Raw genomic sequence first — 18,574 nt, 5'->3', positions numbered from 1 at the left:
AAAAAAATAACTAAATGACAGATGATAAAAACATTTTCTCGCAAGTCACTCTCTGGAAGAAATTAAAATGTTCTGCACAACCACATGCTGCAAAATTACTATAACACCAATCAATAAGAGAAACAAAATGGAATGATTTTATTCTGTATTAAATTAACTTTGTGTGTTGAAAATTCTGAAGTGTCTGCAGTAAAATTATTTTTGATAAATCACTGCAGTGCCTTACTCTGCATGCACCAGCAAATGCAGCCTATTGGAAATAAGATAGATTGATATGTCTCCCATGCTTTACTTACACAGAGAAATAGTTCAAGGTGGTAAATGAGGTTCCCTTTTAATTAAACAGATCTTTGTGAATTTTTAAAACAGAAGTACAAATAATAATTCCTTTTTTCCAAGTTTGTTGACAAAGACTAAGAAAAGGCTCCACAAAGTAAAATACCATTCAAGAAGTATAATTCATTAAAACCATCCTTGTGAGACTATTCTGGATGTTATGCCAAAACACAATTAAAATTTCTGAATTAGTAAAATCAAATATGACTAACATGCACAGAAAAATAATAGCATGATAGAAAGTTGTTGGGAACCATACTAATACAAATAACACTAATACAAAAAAAGACTATATTGTATGTTGTATATATAACATTACTCCTGGGGAAATGCTGCACCACTGTGCATGCACAGAATTCATGTCCCCTGCAGATTTCTTTGCTTCCCAGCAGAAAAATGACTTTCTGACAGGAAATCAAAGGGAAGCTGCAAGAGCAGTCACACACCACTCTCTAGCTGCGCAGATACATCATTTCAGTAACCCGGAGCAGCAAGACAGAGGAAAATCACCACAGGGCTGGGGACACCCCAGCCAGTGGCTCCTACTCTGAGCTGGCATCAGCTGCTAGTCCTGGCTGGGCTGGACGCAGAAGAGGACGGGACTTCCTCTTCCCCAGCAAGGAGTGGCTGGGGCTGTGTCAGACCCCACCCCCAGAAACATCCCCCAGCTGCAGGAAGCTCAGCACCCTTCCCTGCTTCCTGTCCCCATTGCTCCTGAGCTGCAGGGGAGAGGTCAACTGTACGGGGAGCTGCTCCCCCATCCATCCAACCCCCGTGCATCAAGACGTCCCATATCCAGACACGCCCAACAACCCCTCTAGCCCTCCATACCCAAACCCTACCTCATTGGACCTCAAACCCCTGCACCTGGAGCCCTCTGCCCCCAGGCCTCCTGCCTCCAGACCCCCACTCCTGCACCCAGACCACCCCCCACTGAGCTTCCTGCACTCATACCCCAACCCTGACAAGCCCCATCCCCTGCACCACCCCGAGTCCCCACACCCAGACCCCCATGCCACTGACCCCCAATTAGCAGCACCCAGACCCCCACCCCACCAAGACCCACTCCCCCAGAATCCAGACCCCCCTGCTGAGCCCCCCACACCCAGACCGCTCCGCTGAGCCTCAACACCTTTCAACTGGAAGCCCCTGCAGAGTCCCATTGCCCCTGCACCTGGAACCCCACCCCCAATAAGTCTCTGTGCATTCAGAGCCCCCCAAATTTAGACCCCCCCACTGAACTGCCTACACCCAGATTGTTCCACAGAGAATCCTCTCACCCCACACCTGGATTCCCCTACACTGAGCTCCTCCACACTTGGATCCTGCCTGCCCAACACCTGGTGTGCCTGATGCAAAGGGCAGGGCCCCAAGGTGTTTCTGGGGCAGGCCCAGGCCTTGTGCTGTGTCAGGGTTGGGTGCAGTCTCACCACCGAGTCCGTGTCCCTGGGGTAGAGGGTGGGGAGGCTGCAGGGTGATCTCCTACCTTCATGCAGCCAATGGCCTGTGCTCTCCATTGCCATGCTAGAGGCCTCTGCATTTATTTATTGACAAATAAAACTACTCCTGAGCATTTTGGCATTCTGCGCCAAAAAAATTAAAAAATCTGCACCCTATATTTTAACATCCTGAATTTTAGTTTTGTCAATAAATAAATGCAGCTTTCCTTTGCTTCCCTGTCAGAAAGTCATTTTTCTTCAGGGAAGCAAAGAAATCTGCAGGAGTATAAAACATTCAGAATTTTGCAGAATTTTAAAATATTGTGTGCAAAATTTTTAATTTTTTGGTGCAGAATGCCCTCAGGAGTAATAACATGCCTCACGCAAAACTGAGTGAGTGAAAAGTTAAGGTATTTAATACCACATACCTTCTCCTGTTCCACCCAGAAATACATTTCTCACTACTAGAATCATTACCATACAATACAAAAACACACAACATGAATTCATGCCAGCAGGGGTGCCAACCTTCCAGCAACTCCTTTCTCCAAACTACCTACTACCATAAACGGATCAGACATCCCTCCCTACCATCTGCACAGCTCTAGAAAATAATATAATAGTATACTAATTCTTCTTTTTTATTGTATTAGGCCCCAGCAGTTCTGGATGGAGTGCACATGACTGGGAGCAAGTGACAACAGGCAGAATTTCACTGTTCTCCTAAAGTGTTAAAAAGTAGAATTGGTTGAAGTTTTGTAAAAATGAAACTTTTTGCAGTGCTTAAAGAAAATGATTTTTTTCATGTTCTCCATTAGCTAATCACTGTGCATACGTATTCAGTTATGATGCATGAAGTTACCAAATTAAGCAAGAATCTCTGACACATGGGCTCCTATCACAAAGAAAAGTATCTACTTCTGAATCAGTTGAGCATTTTTATGAAGACCTTGATATTTGTTGAAGCTGATGCACTTTGTTGCAGCTCCTCTTCTTTGTGAAACTATTCAGCTGGCTCACAAGCTCCACTCCAGAACGAGCTGAACAATTTGAAAAACACCCAGATCTTCTACACTGGTGGTCATTACTTTAATGAAGGCCAGGTACACCTAAGCTGAATGACTCACAGATAATAGGATCCCGGACATAGTAGCTGTTACTTTGAAGAGTGTCACAGAGTTTCCGGTCTTCAATTAACAAAGAACTGGTACATCATAGAGGACTCAATCATCATGAATTTAATTCTCCAGTAGCTAACCACAGCGTATAAGGATTAATTTATGACTAAGAACACACTTCCCTTTTTATTTGACAAAATAATTACATAATGCCAGGCAGCCCAAATTCTTATTATACATACAATTTTTATTTTCTATTGTTTATAGTTTTTTAACCTAAATTGTCATGAAAATTTATGAAACTCGGAATGTGCATCTTATTGGGAGACAATTTTTAATTGATTAGAACCTGGAAACGAATTAACTTTTTAAAAAAAAATTCTCATACAATTCAATCTTTACTCAGAGATTATATGCTGAAAAATTAGGACAGACACACTGTGTTTTTAATAAAATAAAGAGGCTGAATTTCAGAACGGAACACAACCTTAGCTCTAGAATCCCAATAGCTCTGCCATCATGTATTATCTGAAGGCGTCTCTCTTGTATAAAGATTTGTACATAAACAACAAATAAAACACGTTTCTTTGTTCAATCTAGTCTTCCTTCAGACATGTAACTCTCTCAGGTACTCAAACATGGTTACCATTATTGGGTATTTTATCCATTGCTTTCGCAAGTATGCTTATATATTTGCTTGGTGGAACTGGCAATTTGCTTGGTGGAACTGGCATAAGTGAACTTTGAGTAAATTATCTGTCAATTTACCAGAAGGAAAAAAAAATCTTCTTATTTTTATAGTGCCCGCAAAATCTACTGCAATGCTGCATCTCAACTCGGAGACCCAAATTACAGAGGAACAGCATATGAAAAAGGAAGAGACAAAGTACAAGAGGAAGTCCAGATATACTAAGGTCCAAGAAGATCAATTAAAAACAGAGAGCAAAAGATTTTTTTTTTTTTTTTTTTTTTAAAGGCAGAGAGAAATTAAATCTGTCCCCAACAAGTTGTTAAAGATCCACAGAGGTGCATCAGTGAACAGCTGCTAAGATTTTTAATGTATGAATTTTAATAAAGGGAACAGCACAAATTAACCACCTAGCCTGGCATGTATACAAGAGAGTTTTTGGGAAGATTGGGATAAGAGGGAAATGCAGAAAGTAAAGCCTTCCCTACACTAGGGAATTTTTACAAATAGTTCCTGCTGTTGCTAACAACAGTTCAGCCACACCTGTGTTAGTACCATTAGGAGCCCAAGTGTGGACAGCTCTCTTGCTCTGGCAACTATTTTCAGCAGTGTGTCAATTAAACTTGCTCAGAGCAAGTCTAATTAACATACTGCTGAAAACAGCTGAGAGTGCAGGAGAACTGCCTGCACTAGGACTCCACACTGCCAACAGCTGTGCAACTGAACTGATGTAGACATTTTTGTCAAACTTCTCTAGTATAGACAAGACTTAAGATGGTAGCTATAACACTATCGTGTAACTTATTAAAGCAGGGGTAGGCAACCTATGGCATGCGTGCCGAAGGCAGCACTTGAGCTGATTTTCAGTGGCACTCACACTGCCCGGGTCCTGGCCACCGGTCCAGGGGGCTCTGCATTTTAATTTAATTTTAAATGAAGCTTCTTAAACATTTTAAAAACCTTATTTATTTTACATACAACAATAGTTTAGTTATATATTATAGACTTATAGAAAGAGACCTAAAAACGTTAACATGTATTACTGGCATGCGAAACCTTCAATTAGAGTGAATAAATGAAGACTCAGCACACCACTTCTGAAAGGCTGCCGACCCCTGTATTAATGGGACACTGTCAAATTAAAAGTCAAGCTTCCAGTATTGCCAACTTCAAAAGATCAAAAATCACGAGTCAGACCCCCCATGAGACTGGCCCAAAAATAACGACATTCTAAAAACAAGATTATATTGTGGTTTTCAGGTCAGTCTCTTGATTTTTGAACAGCCCACATACCCGATAAGGTGATTTTTGGCCCTTGCTGCAGGAGCTCTCACCCCACATCTGCCCAGCTCCTGTCCAGCAATTAATCCTGTTCTCTAGTCCCCCATCAGTTCTGTCCCCATCCAACCTTCCTCAATTCTGCCCCCACTCAGTTCAGCCTCATCAATTCAACCCCCATCCCATCGACCCCTACTGCCCTCAGTTCACTCTTCCAGCACTTACCCCATCTGTTCAGAATCCACCATCAATACAGTCCCCCCCATCCCATCAGCCCTCACCCTCCTCACTTCAGCCTCTCTATAGTCCCCAGCCTCACCTCTGCTTAGGGGTTCTTCACCCTCTCCAGGCTTGGGGGGGAGAGGCCTGCAGTGGGGTTCCCTCTCCTACTTCCCAGGCTACACTTACACACAGACGCCAGGTCAAACTGGTCAAAATTTAGGTTTTATATTAAAAAGAAGGGTGGGAGAGATTTCCCCTTTTAATTCCAATAGAAAGGGGGGGGGGAAGGAAATACATATTCTCCTGCATTGTTAACAATTCAAATACAGCAATGCTGGGCAAGAGCATGAGAAATTGACTAGAAACTGGTTAGAAACAGAAATGAAACTAACTAGTCTATTTTCATTGTCCAGGTATAGAGAAGTGTTTAAAAAAAAAAAAGTAGTAAAGTACATCTTATGAAGTGAACAAATAACACAAACAATTATTGTTTTAAATGACAAAATGTATTATTATATCACAATTAATTAAATCAGTCCTTTCAATTTAGCAGAGGACCATGGGAATCCAATAGTTTGTATGCCAGTCCACAAATCAAGGGACGATTGTGTCTGTTCTGTTGTGCCTCCACATAGATTTTCTCTCCAGAAAGAAAAGAGGTAGAAAAACAGATACAACTACAGTTATACTCAACTGCAGCTTTTACAAGGGCAGAGTTCTCTAGAGAAATGAAAGCAGCAGCAATGAGATGGGCAAGAAAAGCAAAGACAAAGTGCTTGTTTGCACTTCTAAATATTGCTAGCTACAATAATGGACCACATTTGTATTGCTGCTGCTGCTGGCACAAAATGATTCCTCTCCTCCCCCCACCCCATGGCTGCTTTTACATATATTACAGCTGTGTAAGGAGGTTCCTGTGAAACCGAAATAAAGCTGAAAGTGATGTGAGGATAAACTTGAATAAAGTCAAGTACTTTACTGTTTGGATCATGAGGGTTTTTTTACATGTCTTAATGCCTTGGGGAGCCATTTATGGGGCCAAAGTAATGTAGTATCAGATCATCTCCTGATATTTCCATTATCTAGGAACTAAAATACCACAAGACGACCAGATCTGGAATTTTTCAGACCCTTAAAGATCTTCCTGAATCATTTTAAAGCACATAAAAGATAACCAAAAGTAAAAATAACTCAAAACACCAACGCAAATACTACACACACCCTGCACATAACTCTCTGATATATCATGTTACTACAGCTAAAGCTCTGTGTAAGCTCAAAAGCTCATCTCCCTCACCAACAGAAGTTGGTCTAATAAAAGTTATTACCTCACCCATCCTCTTTCTCTACAGCTAAATTGTTTTGTTGTGTTTTGATGTGGCTTATCTGCTGTGAAATGTACTGAGTCAAATTTAAAGAGCTGGATTTTGACAGAAATAGAATATAGCATACAAATATTTAGGCCTGATTTACACTTAAAACTTAGGTCAACCTAGCTCACCAGTCAGGGCTGTGAAAAGTTCACACCCTTGAGAGACTCAGTTAAGCCAACGTAGACACCACTAGGCCAACGGAAGACCTAGATACTGTGTCTTGGGTGCGGCAGATTTATTGCAGCATCAGAAACACCCCTTCCATCATTGTGCCAATGTCTACACTGCAGTATTGCACCTATGACACTATAGTGCTAGTAGTGTAGCCATACCCTTAGTTCTTGCTTTCTTAATGCTGAAAGATTTAGATGTCCCAGGTTTCTACAATATCAGGCAAATCCTGCCCCCCACAGGTGTGGAGGTTTCCAGATGCATCAGAACTGGCCTGGTTCGACTGTGAAGAGGGCAGATTTTCAAAAACGCAAGTTCACAGGGGTTCTCTGTTCCACATATGGTCTCTCTTTAAGGAAGAGTAGGGGACAGGACAAGTGATTCCACCAGCCATTGCCACCTTTCTCCCCTCTCAAAGCTGCACAGACAGTAGGATCAAATAGCAAAGACTGAAGTAGTGGTCAGAGAGTGGATTCACTGACATTCTTAGCCCTAAACTGAAGATGCTTGCCCATGCACAGTTCCCTAGTGCTCAGCTCAGTTCTCAAGATAGGTTTTGGCCCCAAAAGAGATATTTTAGGATAAAGATTTTTGCAAATTTTTCTAAATGGTTCCTTAACATCTTTGGTGTTGCTTGATGTAGCCGAATGAAACACTTGAATGGAAAAGAGTTTCTCTTACCTTTCCAGCAGGTTGTGGATTGCTTTGAAGAGCAATGTTCTACACTCATAGGAAAGCCCATTCTCCCACAGTCCTTCCTCCACCACTGTAAAAATATGTAAAATGTCAGAATGTTATCCATGTTGGGAGAGGTTTAGACTATTAAAACAAACATATAATTACTCCAGCAATCAGAATTTTTAAAGAGTAGTTCATTTCTTGAAACTATTTGTGTTACCATATACATTAGTAAACATAGCTTAGGTTCAATCTTTATAGCTTTGTAGATACAGACAGAAAATAAGAAGTTAGGAAAAATGTATTAACCAAACAAATATTTATAAACAATATATAACTAATATTACAGCATGAATCAGAAATGTGGTAGAGTACAGTTTTTTAATTCTTTATTTCTCCTTGGCATCACTGTTTCATACCTCCTTCAAACATGTCTAGACAGAGTGCGTGTCCCTGGAACAAACGGCTATGGAGTGTGCATCTTAGGATTTACAATTATGTCAGTAAACTCAGGTTAATTATCAATCAATTTACTTAAATTATCAAAAATATTTGTCTAATCAAGTCAGTCTACAATTCACCCCTGCTTTACTTGCTTCAATACTTTGTGGTATAGCACTGACACTGCTAGGTACACAATCAAATGATAAAACATAACTAGACTGTCACACTGCAGTTAGAAAATGAAGAAGTTGATGCCATCACCCATACATAAGGCACAGCAGGAAACAGGTCTCTCTGTTCTGTTTTGGGTCCTAGCAAGGTAATCAAGCAATGCTGAAGGTTTTGTTTGTCTCCTACAGGTATTTGGCAGCTTAAAAGATTTTCAGTTCACCTTTAATGGACTTGATACATTCTCATGTGGATTTGTTTTCCCACATTCTTCTCTTCAGAAATGAAATACTACCAGACATCTTGTTTTTAATTCAAAAAATTAAACTGAAATTACAGACATTAAATAATGCATCTGTATGTTATAGAAATTTCCCCATTAGCTAGATATGTTTTGTAGCATTAAGATGCAGAAGCTTTGCAGCTGAAGGCTTATTTGTATATCTGTACCCAAATGGTTTACCCTTGTAATAAAAAATACAAAGGATTTTAATATATAACTGCCAGTTGTGTTAAATCTAATTTTCACCCTTTGAAAGTGACTAAAAGGTCACCAATGACTAATAACTGCCTGCTAGAGAATAGGAACTGGCTAATTTGCTTTAAATTCTATCCATTGTTCTAAGCCCTATTTAGCAGGAATATACTCTGCAGACCTGTTTTGAAGTACAGGCAAATTTAAAACCTACATCTGATTAATAAATTAACACCTTTATATTTCTGAGGAATGTACTTTTTAGGTCCTTGTGGTTGTGGACATTGTGGTTTAGCACACTAAGGTTGTCAGTGACACTGTCAGAGCAGACAGAGAAGCTTTAAAGTCCTTCGTTATGGAGTCTCCAATCTTTCTGTTTGTACAGTATTTTTGGAAGAAATCCTCCTCAGTAGGAATTCCATGCCCTTTGCCAGGATGCCACTATTGCATCAACCTAAGAGAGAATCTCTGAACTGTAGCACTCTGAATTCAGGGCTGCCAACTGAGACCCTCCTCAACAGGAGTTTCTCAGTTTTCTATTAAGACTCGTGAAGTAAAAATGTAGAGGAATGGTTGTTTTGGTTTTGAAAGGGAGATACCTACACTTCCATTCGATTTGCTCTTTTACTCGCTGGCTGGATCTTGATAGTAAATACAACATACCTCCCCCTAAAATTTCAAAACACATCTCAAGGGAAAAAAAACTCTCCAGCTTCTCCAGGTCAGGGTTAAAAAATTCCAAAGTCAAGGGCCCCCATTCTTTGGAAATAGAAGCTCAAAGAAAATGATCATCTGTTTTTTTTTTCCTCCTCCTGCCTCCTTTTCTTTTAGCCCGTTTTGGCTATTTTTCTTTTCTTTTGCCTTTTAGACAGAGGTTTCTCATTTTACTTGGAGCTCCCTTTTGGGTCTTTGGAGAGGAAGCATCTTATAGAGTCATCTACTCCTTATCCTCTGTAAGAATGAGCATCCTCTCATGAAGAAGAGGAGTTAGAAAATATGACAAATGCCTTTCCAAATGGCTATTACCTACTTTCAATGGAGTTCTTCAAGATGTGGCTGGATAGACAGATATTCCATTCTTGGGACACATGCACCTCATATGCTCAAGATCATAATATTTTGGCCAGCAGTGTCTGTTGGGACTGCACATGTTCCCTGAATGTCTAAAGCAAGGGCATATAAGGCAGATTGACTCAACCACCACTCAGATCCTTCTCAACTGCAGAATCCCAAAGTTATAGTACTCTGGAGAAAAGAGGAAGGAGGATGCGCCATGGAATCACATATATGGACAACACATCTTTAAGAACTCTCGTTTCTTCTTTGAATGCTTGTCCAAATACATATTTCACTCTTGCTGTCTCAAGTAAATCACAAGATCCAATCTGAGGAGATAGGAACTCAGAGGATAAGTAAACTTAGAAGTCTGAACATTCATATATACCTTATATGTGACCCCAGAAGTCATTGGGATCAGAATTTGGCCTGATGTTTCAATTTGCAGAAAATTCTTAAAGGGAAGGTATATTTATCAAATTTGGCCTCCCAAAAGTGACTTTAAATAAATAAATAGCATAAAATAAAAACACATCAAACTACTGGAATTTCCCCAGCCAACTTTTACGAAGTACATATATCTACTTAGAGAAAAAGATTAAATTGTTCCTGTTAGAGAGTTCGTATTTTATGTTGATCTTTAATTTTCAGATCAATTTTAAGTGTTACGACGGCACTAGAAAAGAGTCTCAAATCATTAGAACATATTATATAACCTTGCAAAGTGTGGCAACTGAAGATAATGCTATTTTTCTAACATCAATAATGATACTGTAACAAATTAAGGAGGTAACAAAGGATGATGTTAGGTCACATGATAGAGACAGATACAATAGTACAACCCAAAACAATACAATTTAATCAAACATTTACAACTTTATACCATAGAATTATATCACTATATGTTGATGTAGCTAAGTTTATTACTGTTTTGTTAAAAACTCCATGTGACTCAAACACATTTGAAATTATATTCTACTATTATTTATCATAACTGTCATACAGAGGTGAAGGATGGCCAGTGAGTAGGGCACTAGCATAGAAGTTGGAACACTCAGGTTCAATCCCTGCTCCAACAAAGATTTACTTTAAGACCCTATGCAAGTCATTTAGCCTCTTCGTTTCTTAGCTCCCCACCTCACATGGGTGTTGTGAGGATAAATATAAAAAAGATTGTAAAGCACTTTGAGATCTACTGATGAAAAAGTGCTGTACAAGAGCTGTGTATTATCACTATATTTCACTTCAGTCTTTCCAGAAAGGCAAGATCATAAACATATTAGAACCCATATTTAAATAAAAGCAGCAATTCAAAATTTTAGGTGTTAATCCTGACAGAATGTAGGGAGAAAGTAATACCCAAGCGAAACTTAATATAGTGCTATTAGGCGTCTCTATGATTTCAAGATAAATGCCAGGTCATATTAGAACATCTTTTCATATGAATTCCTTAATACGGACACAGTACCAATCTTGGGCTAATTACCAAAACAAGAATTTTGGACATATTTTCTGATGGGAAAACTCTTATAACTGGCTTTGATACTTTCAGTTGTAACTCCTTATTCAAGTCAATGGGTGTTTTGTCATTTACTTCAGGAGAAGCAATATCACAACCAAATGTTTTCAACTAACCAATGTATTTCTTAATAAAATTCTTATTTTCCTCGCAGTCACATTAATATTATTTAAAAACATCGAAATAAAACCATTCTTTTGTTTTGCATTTTTCCTATATCCATGACATCCTTCACCCTTACAACTATTCCCTGATAAGATTGCTTTTTCTGTTTCCCAACTACATTTAATTATCTTTGTTCTAATATCTGTTTACACTACTCAAAATTTTCATCTCCGATGGATGTAACAATAAGAGGAAAGCAGACATATGCACACAATTATGATTATAAAAATGGAAAGTTCAAATCCTACAGCAGAGTTCCACTTCTGACACCTTACTCTATAACCATCATAATGTTTTAATCTACATAAGTGGGATGACATCTTGAAGTTATAACAGCATGTCAGCATTGTGCAGCTCCTTGGTAAAATGCAGTTCGTGAAGCTTGGCCAAGCTTCAACTTCAAAATATTTTTTGCTATAACAATTTCACGTATATTACAGAACTAAATTCATTCAGAATTTAAATTCATTGTGCCTTCTGTAAGACAATTTAGAAGTCTGGAAAGTTGAAAATAATCATTATACTATTTCTGTCTACACAATTAGAAAGGTTAGAACTCAAGTCTCCATCTGCCTTTCAACACTGCTTGGAACTGTGTGGACCTATGCCAGGTGACCCTCAATGCAGAATCCGGGCATTAATTGGTAATTTCCCCACAAATCAAATATTTATATTTAAAAAAATCTATCGTTCTATTTTCAACAGCTTGGAAAATGTATACAAAATGTACTGCTTTTTATTCTCTTTGTAAGATCATTTGTTAAAGTTAGGACAGTTTAAATAAATGATTTAAAGGGTCAGATTTAAGTGATATGGATTTAAATGGTAAGATTATTATTTAATATCCTAGTATGTTTTATTCTTTAACCTGAAATACTAACTTCTTTCAAGTTTATATATCTCAGTAATTCTCTGAAGAAGCAACCCTTGTTTAAAATAAAATGATCTAAAAGCTTCAGGGAAAAAATCAACATGGTAAAATATCAAAGAAGCAAATACTTCAATAATTCTGTTTCTCAGCACAGATCTTGGAAAGACAAAGTATCTGTTCTTTCTCAACAACCAAACTGACATACTTTACTAAAAAGAAAGGAGTGAGTAGGCAATGGAGAAAGGAAGTTTTGCCTGTGTGTGGATGGTAAGGGTAATGATACCTTTAAGTAATTCAGCCACCCATTTTTTAAATAATTCAGGTCATACTGCCTTATGCAGTTTAAAAGTGGAATTACTTTCAAAGAACACATTTCCTCAGAGCTATGTTACATATTTCCTTTTAATGTATCATATTGCAGCAACAGCTCAAATGAACGTCTAGACATCAAAAACAGTCTTTACTCCCACCTACTGCTTTTTCACCTCAGGCATCAAAACTAATGAAACCTATTATCCAGAACACTGAGTTCAGTAACCACATTGGCCACTGCAAATATGAAAAAACTCTCTGGGACAGGACTAGTTATTCAACCATTAAAATTACTGAAAATCAATTTCTTGCTGCACACTGTAGAAATACTGATAGATTAAAGCAGGGCACATGGGACAAGAAGATTATTTCCAGAGAAGATTACTATGTCAAACTGCTAAAGAGTGGGTTATTTTGCAACTAGGGTTCATATGTGCTATAGTGTATGTTCCTTTTTACCCTTTGATATCCAGCCTCCTCTTTTACCACATATGATGAGGAACGCTATTTTAAAATGTAGCAACGATTAAAAAAAAAATCAAATGACTTCACAGAACAAAAATCAGAAATTCAATTACTACAGTAGAACCCCAGTTACAAACACCACAAGAATGGAGGTAGTTCGTAACTCTGAACAAAACATCATGGTTGTTCTTTCAAAACTTTGTAACTATTGACTTAATACAGCTTTGAAAATTAACTACGCAGAAGAAAAAATGCTGCTTTCCCTTTATTCATTTATTTTAGTAGTTTATGCTTAACACAGTACTCTATTTGCCCTTTTTGTGGGGGGGGGGAAATGAGGGGAGCGGGTCTCTGCTTCTGCCTGATTGAGTATTTCTGGTTCCAAATGAGGGGTGTGGTTGACTGGTCAGTTCGTCACTCAAGTTCTACTGTAAAAGTAAGCATTTAATTTTTCATTTTATTTTTTATGAAATGTGCCAATTTATGAAACAATATTTCAAAGATAAATGGATCATTTTGAATTATCAACTTTTCCTAAAGATTGACTTGAGAAAAGAGACAAAGCAGTGTAATGCTACATTAATTCTGAAATACTGTATCATATCCATAAAAAAATCAAATTAAATGCAATGGTACTGATTGATCACTATTACGCTGCCATCGATCACCTTGTAAAATCTGTGTTTTAAGTCATTAGTGACTAAATGGACTTATTACATATATCAGATTCAACTCACTTAGAGCTCTAATTTCCTTGCACTGCTTGTGGTTATAAGGAAATTTTGTTTTGCTTACCTTCACAGTACTGAGACCATATTTTAACTCTCCTTCCTCCCCAGTCAGCTCATGAGTCAAGTAGGAGCCATGACAGAAACAATATTTACCAAAATGCTCTAGTCGTTTTGACCTATTTGCAAATAGAGGTGATGTGAGGCACTGAGAATATACAGTGCACACATAGTAGCATTTCACAATTTTAACAGCGTAATGTCTTCCTAAGGTATCTTTAACAGCATGAGTCCTGCACCAGTTCCAGGGAAATCGGAATTTTAATTAAGTCTTCTGCACAGTATTGCTGTTCACTCATGACCTGAGTTAGCATTTCAATAGAGCACAATTTTCTACATAAAGCTTGTAAACTTTCAAGTAAAGGAGACTATAAAACCAAAGGGGTCACACCATTGGATAAATCAAATAAGGCAGTCAAAAGGCAACAGCTGCTGAATATTGCTACCTTAATTGTTGTGACTAGACAAAGAAATTAGCATAATAGCTGTTGACTTGAGAAACAGACCATCCTTAAGTATGTGCACTTAACTGGCATTTTTATTATTAACGTTGCGTAAAATACTATTGTTATAGTGTCTTTACGATCTCTATATACCAAAAGTAACACTGACAAAATTCTACTTTGCATACCCCCGGGCATGCGCACACACCATTTTTCATTAAGCAAAATAACCAATTTTACAGAGCTATATTAAATTTCAAAAACATTGTCATAGCTATGGTTAACTAAACAATGCATTAAAAGATTCTAGAAATGTTTCAGTTGAACAAATTGACTCAATTTTTAACTCGTTGGATTTTTTACTTTGAAAAATTCCAAAGACTCAAGGATAACTTGTGTACATCTCCAAAAACAAAATAAATGTCTATACAATCAGTGTAAACAAAAGTTTTGTGGAAAAGCAGAACTTGAAGTTTACTTTCCATACAATGTTAGGTAATCCAGAACAATGAGTGACTTATTGGCATATGTAAATACTTAAACTATTTTATTTGGTGGAATGTATTGCATTTGTGCCAAACACCTTTATAGCTACAATTTTTTCCATGCGGAAAAGTAAGATAAAAAACTAAGTTCGCTCTCTCTTCTTTTCAGTATGGAGAAGAAGAAATATGAGGTTTCTAATAGCAACCACTTAAAAGTTATTTTATGACCATCTGGAATATCTCACGTAGTGTGAAACATAGTATCAGACTCCAAAAACATTTTGTTTTTATATTGTGGCGACTGAAATTTTGAAGAAATTTCCTAATTTAGTATCTACTTTTTTCTGCCTCGATATTTTATTTACAATAACTTTCATTTTAAAAGGTATTTTATGCTTATTGACAGTGGCAGTATCTGTGGAGAATAGCCAGAGTCAGCCTGCCCTAAAATAGACTAGACTACACCATTAAAAAGCAAGGGAGATGGGGGGGAATTTAAAAACCTACAGAATGTAGAGGAACTGGAAAAGAGTACTTTTTTATTATTGCACTGTTTTCTCTTCCTAAATATTTAGCTTCTCTCACTCTCACTCACTTCTGGAGGGTTTAGCGCTCCTCAAGTAGCTGATACAAGCAGACTACAACCTATAAACTAGAATATTGAAAGCAGCAGCCAAGAAAATAAAAGATAAGAATTTGGAAGGGAAAAAACACTCTATATTCTTTAAAAGTTTGATTCCATTCCCCCTAACCTTCCATGTTTTTCTCTGATATTTTGAGTAAGTTGGTTTCAGGCTCTAAGTAGCCTCTGTTAAGGCCTCTGAGTAAACCAAATGGTTGCAGCAGTCCCCAATTCCTGCCTTCTTTATTTTCTTCATACCTCAGAGATATCAATTACTCAATCAGATCCCCATCACTACAGCTCTGACATGTACAGTAAATGAAAAAAGAGTGAGAATGTTGAATTTCACATTTTTCCCATAAAATCTGTGAGACATATAAGCTTTCGATGGTAAATTTCTGATGTAAAAACCATGTCCTTCTAACAGCAAATTCAGACACCATCAGAAGCAAGCAAAGAAGAATTACTCTTTGAAAAAAAGTGTGTATCCACATTCACCCACATTAGGAAAGCAAAAGAAATTGTAATCATTTACTTCACTTGTAGTTTGCAGTGTTTTTATAGCTGTGATGGTCCCAAGATGCAAGAGACACAAGATAGGTGAAGCAATATTTTTTATTGGACCAACTTCTACACAGAGCTCTTCTTCAGGTCTGGGGAAGGAAGCACTTTTGTACCTTCCACCAACAGAAGTTGGTCCAATAAAAGATATTATTTCACCTACCTTGTCTCTCCTACTAAGTATGTAAGAAAGACACGGTGAGTAAGGTCATAGCTTTTATTGGATCAACTTCTGTTGGTGTCCTAGGGTCTCACCCCCACTTTGAGCTTTTGGGTTCAAAGATGGGGACCCGCATGTATTCTCCCCCCACCCTAACCCTTAGGGTAGGTTTCCTTTTCGCTGCCACCATGTCATTGGTCTCACCCCCACTTGGAGCTGTTGGGTTCCAATGTGGGGACCTGACTTGGTTTCCCTCTAAACTAAAATCCTAGTTTAGATCTAGTAAGCTGCCACCACTCAATCAGGAAATGTGGATTGAGACACAGTCCTTCCCCAAAATCCTAGGGGATTCCAAGAGCCCCAAATCCATGGAGTTCTTACACCCAGGAGAAACAAACCATTCCCCCTGCTTCCTCCCCCCTCCCTTTTCCTAGGAGAGATACGGGGATCTAACTACAGAGGGATACCTCCCACTTCTCTTTCCCTGAGAATCCACCCAAGGAAAGACCAAACAAGTCCTTAATAGAAAAGAATTTATTAAAGAATAAAAAGAAAGTAACTTGTCTCTGTAATTCAAGATAGAACAATACAGGGTCTAAGCTTATCAATCTCTGGAGAGAATTCCCCCTCCCCCTTTTTCAGTAAAAGCAATATCAGCAAACAGGAATAAAGCATTTCCTTTAGCAAACACACAATTGCAAATATAGAAATCAAATCATAAGACTAATTCGCCTTTCTAATTAATACTCACTATTAATTAGTAGAAACTACTCCAGGAGAACTTGGAGACATGACTGTCCTCTCTTAGATCCAAAAAGAGTTCTCTGAGCAAAACAGGGAACACAGACAAAGGCTTCCCTCCACAGAGATTTGAAATTATCTCGTCTCTGATTGGTCCTTTGGTCAGGTGGTCACCAGGTACTACATGTTAACCCTTTCCAGGGAAAAGAGACCTTAACCCTGATCTGTTTATTTATGACAGTTGGTGAGAGAGAGAAGCTTTCGAGCCACACGGAGTGGTCTTCTCTCCCTCACCAAGAGGTTGGTCCTCACCCACCTTGTCTCTCTAATGTCCTGTGACTGACGTGGCTAAAACTACACTGTATACAAAGTATGTAAGACTTCTTTGTTATCAATTTTAATACCAACAGGTTGTTTAGGCAACCTACGTTGGTATATTCTCTTTCTTCTCTTTTCAGACACAAGTTTGTTTTAAAACAAACAAAAAAATCAATTTTAAACTGAAATTCTGACAAGCCAAGCCCCTGAAAAGCCTTTTACTCTCAACTCAAACAGTTGTCTGTCACTACTATTGCAGCAATGGTGAGTAATCCCTGCAGCTGTACTGGCTGAAATGCAGCTGTCTCATTAGCATTCCCTCCCCACCCCCCACTCATCCAGCATTTCTATGCTTGCTACAATAATCTTAAAGAGCATTTTACAGGAGGCTTAGCCCTGGCTAAGGGCACTCTGCGGCGTGACCGAGAGAACATGGAAACACGATTCATTAGACACGCCTGGAGTGATAACAATAGAGCTGCTTCTTGCTGCCTTTCATTTTTTACATTGCACTGAGACTAATGCATTCTTGTTACACAACAAGCACATTTGTAGACAGGAAAAAACTGTAATCACCTTTGATTGAGAAAGAACATTTTTACGCTATAAGATACTTGTGGGCCACCATTTTTTTAATTGACATGTTAAAATTGTAGATGTTGCATTTACATAAAATCCACCAATCTATTTTATGCTTATTTAATCCAACATTTTTGTCATATAATTGTTATTGGCTTTCATCTCACTAAATATTGAGGGTTATTTGTTTTGTTTTGTGACCATAAAGAACCTGGCTTCTTTTATTTCTCCTCCTGTCACTTGCCTTTTGTCACTACCATTCTGCAATCTACATTTCCCACTCTGTAGTGTTCATCTGACCTTTTCTCTTCTTTATCCATTTTTACTACAAAATATGCTTTCCAATTCATAAAATTATAGTTTTGAGCAGAAAACCTGCTTTCTATTTTAAATTATTTTAAATTTTATACCCTGAGAAAATGTGATTTTGATTAAAAACAGAAAAGTAGAAAAATAATTGTTTTATACCAGACTTCCATTTCAACAAATTCCCTTTACCCACTGCAATTGGTAAAGTTTAGGTTTATATCAACTCTAGAGGGTTTAAATTTGAAACCAAACCATAAATCAACATTCTAGATCAGTTTTCTTTTGGTTACTCTTTTGAAATGCTGCAATCTCAGACAAGAATTGGTAAAATAACTGTTTTGGGTATTTTCAACTGATACATAAATGAAATAAATGTCCAAAATGTTACTGTTTTCACTAGAAGAACATGTTATTACTATGGAAGGACCACAATGTTCACATAATTAGCATAAAAAAGCAATCAGTTGCAACATTTTGTTGGCTTTTTCTATATCACACTGTAGGAATTTACTGTAGTAGTTTACATAAAGAATGAGTTACAAATGTAGTTGTGGCAATCTGCTCACAGCAAGATTTACTAAAACATTAGAAACAACTCCAGATATAAGCTCAACATAAAAGTGGAAAGATTAACTATAACTAAAACTTGACTCAAATCTTGCTGTTAAAAACTGTTTTGTTTTGATTGACAAAGTTAAGCAATAAACTTTATAAAATTAAGTTTTAATATCATGCTTTGAAAACATTTTATTAGGATCAACTATATTGCTACATCATCACTGAAGTGTTC

General features: G+C 37.8%; 1 protein-coding gene across 1 annotated transcript in view; it reads right to left on the bottom strand.

Annotated features, from left to right (window-relative positions):
- The window catches only part of MED13L (mediator complex subunit 13L), a 395,410-nt gene that overhangs the window by 198,535 nt on the left and 178,301 nt on the right, over positions 1 to 18,574 (bottom strand). The window contains exon 3 of the mRNA XM_044990575.1: positions 7,307 to 7,391. Coding sequence (XP_044846510.1) covers positions 7,307 to 7,391 — 85 coding nt within the window. The remainder of the gene's footprint in view (positions 1 to 7,306; positions 7,392 to 18,574) is intronic.

This window comes from Mauremys mutica, chromosome 16 (assembly GCF_020497125.1).
Source record: "Mauremys mutica isolate MM-2020 ecotype Southern chromosome 16, ASM2049712v1, whole genome shotgun sequence".
Lineage (NCBI taxonomy): Eukaryota > Metazoa > Chordata > Testudines > Geoemydidae > Mauremys > Mauremys mutica.
Note: the sequence above shows the minus strand (reverse complement) of the source record. Positions and strands in the feature narration are given on the sequence as shown.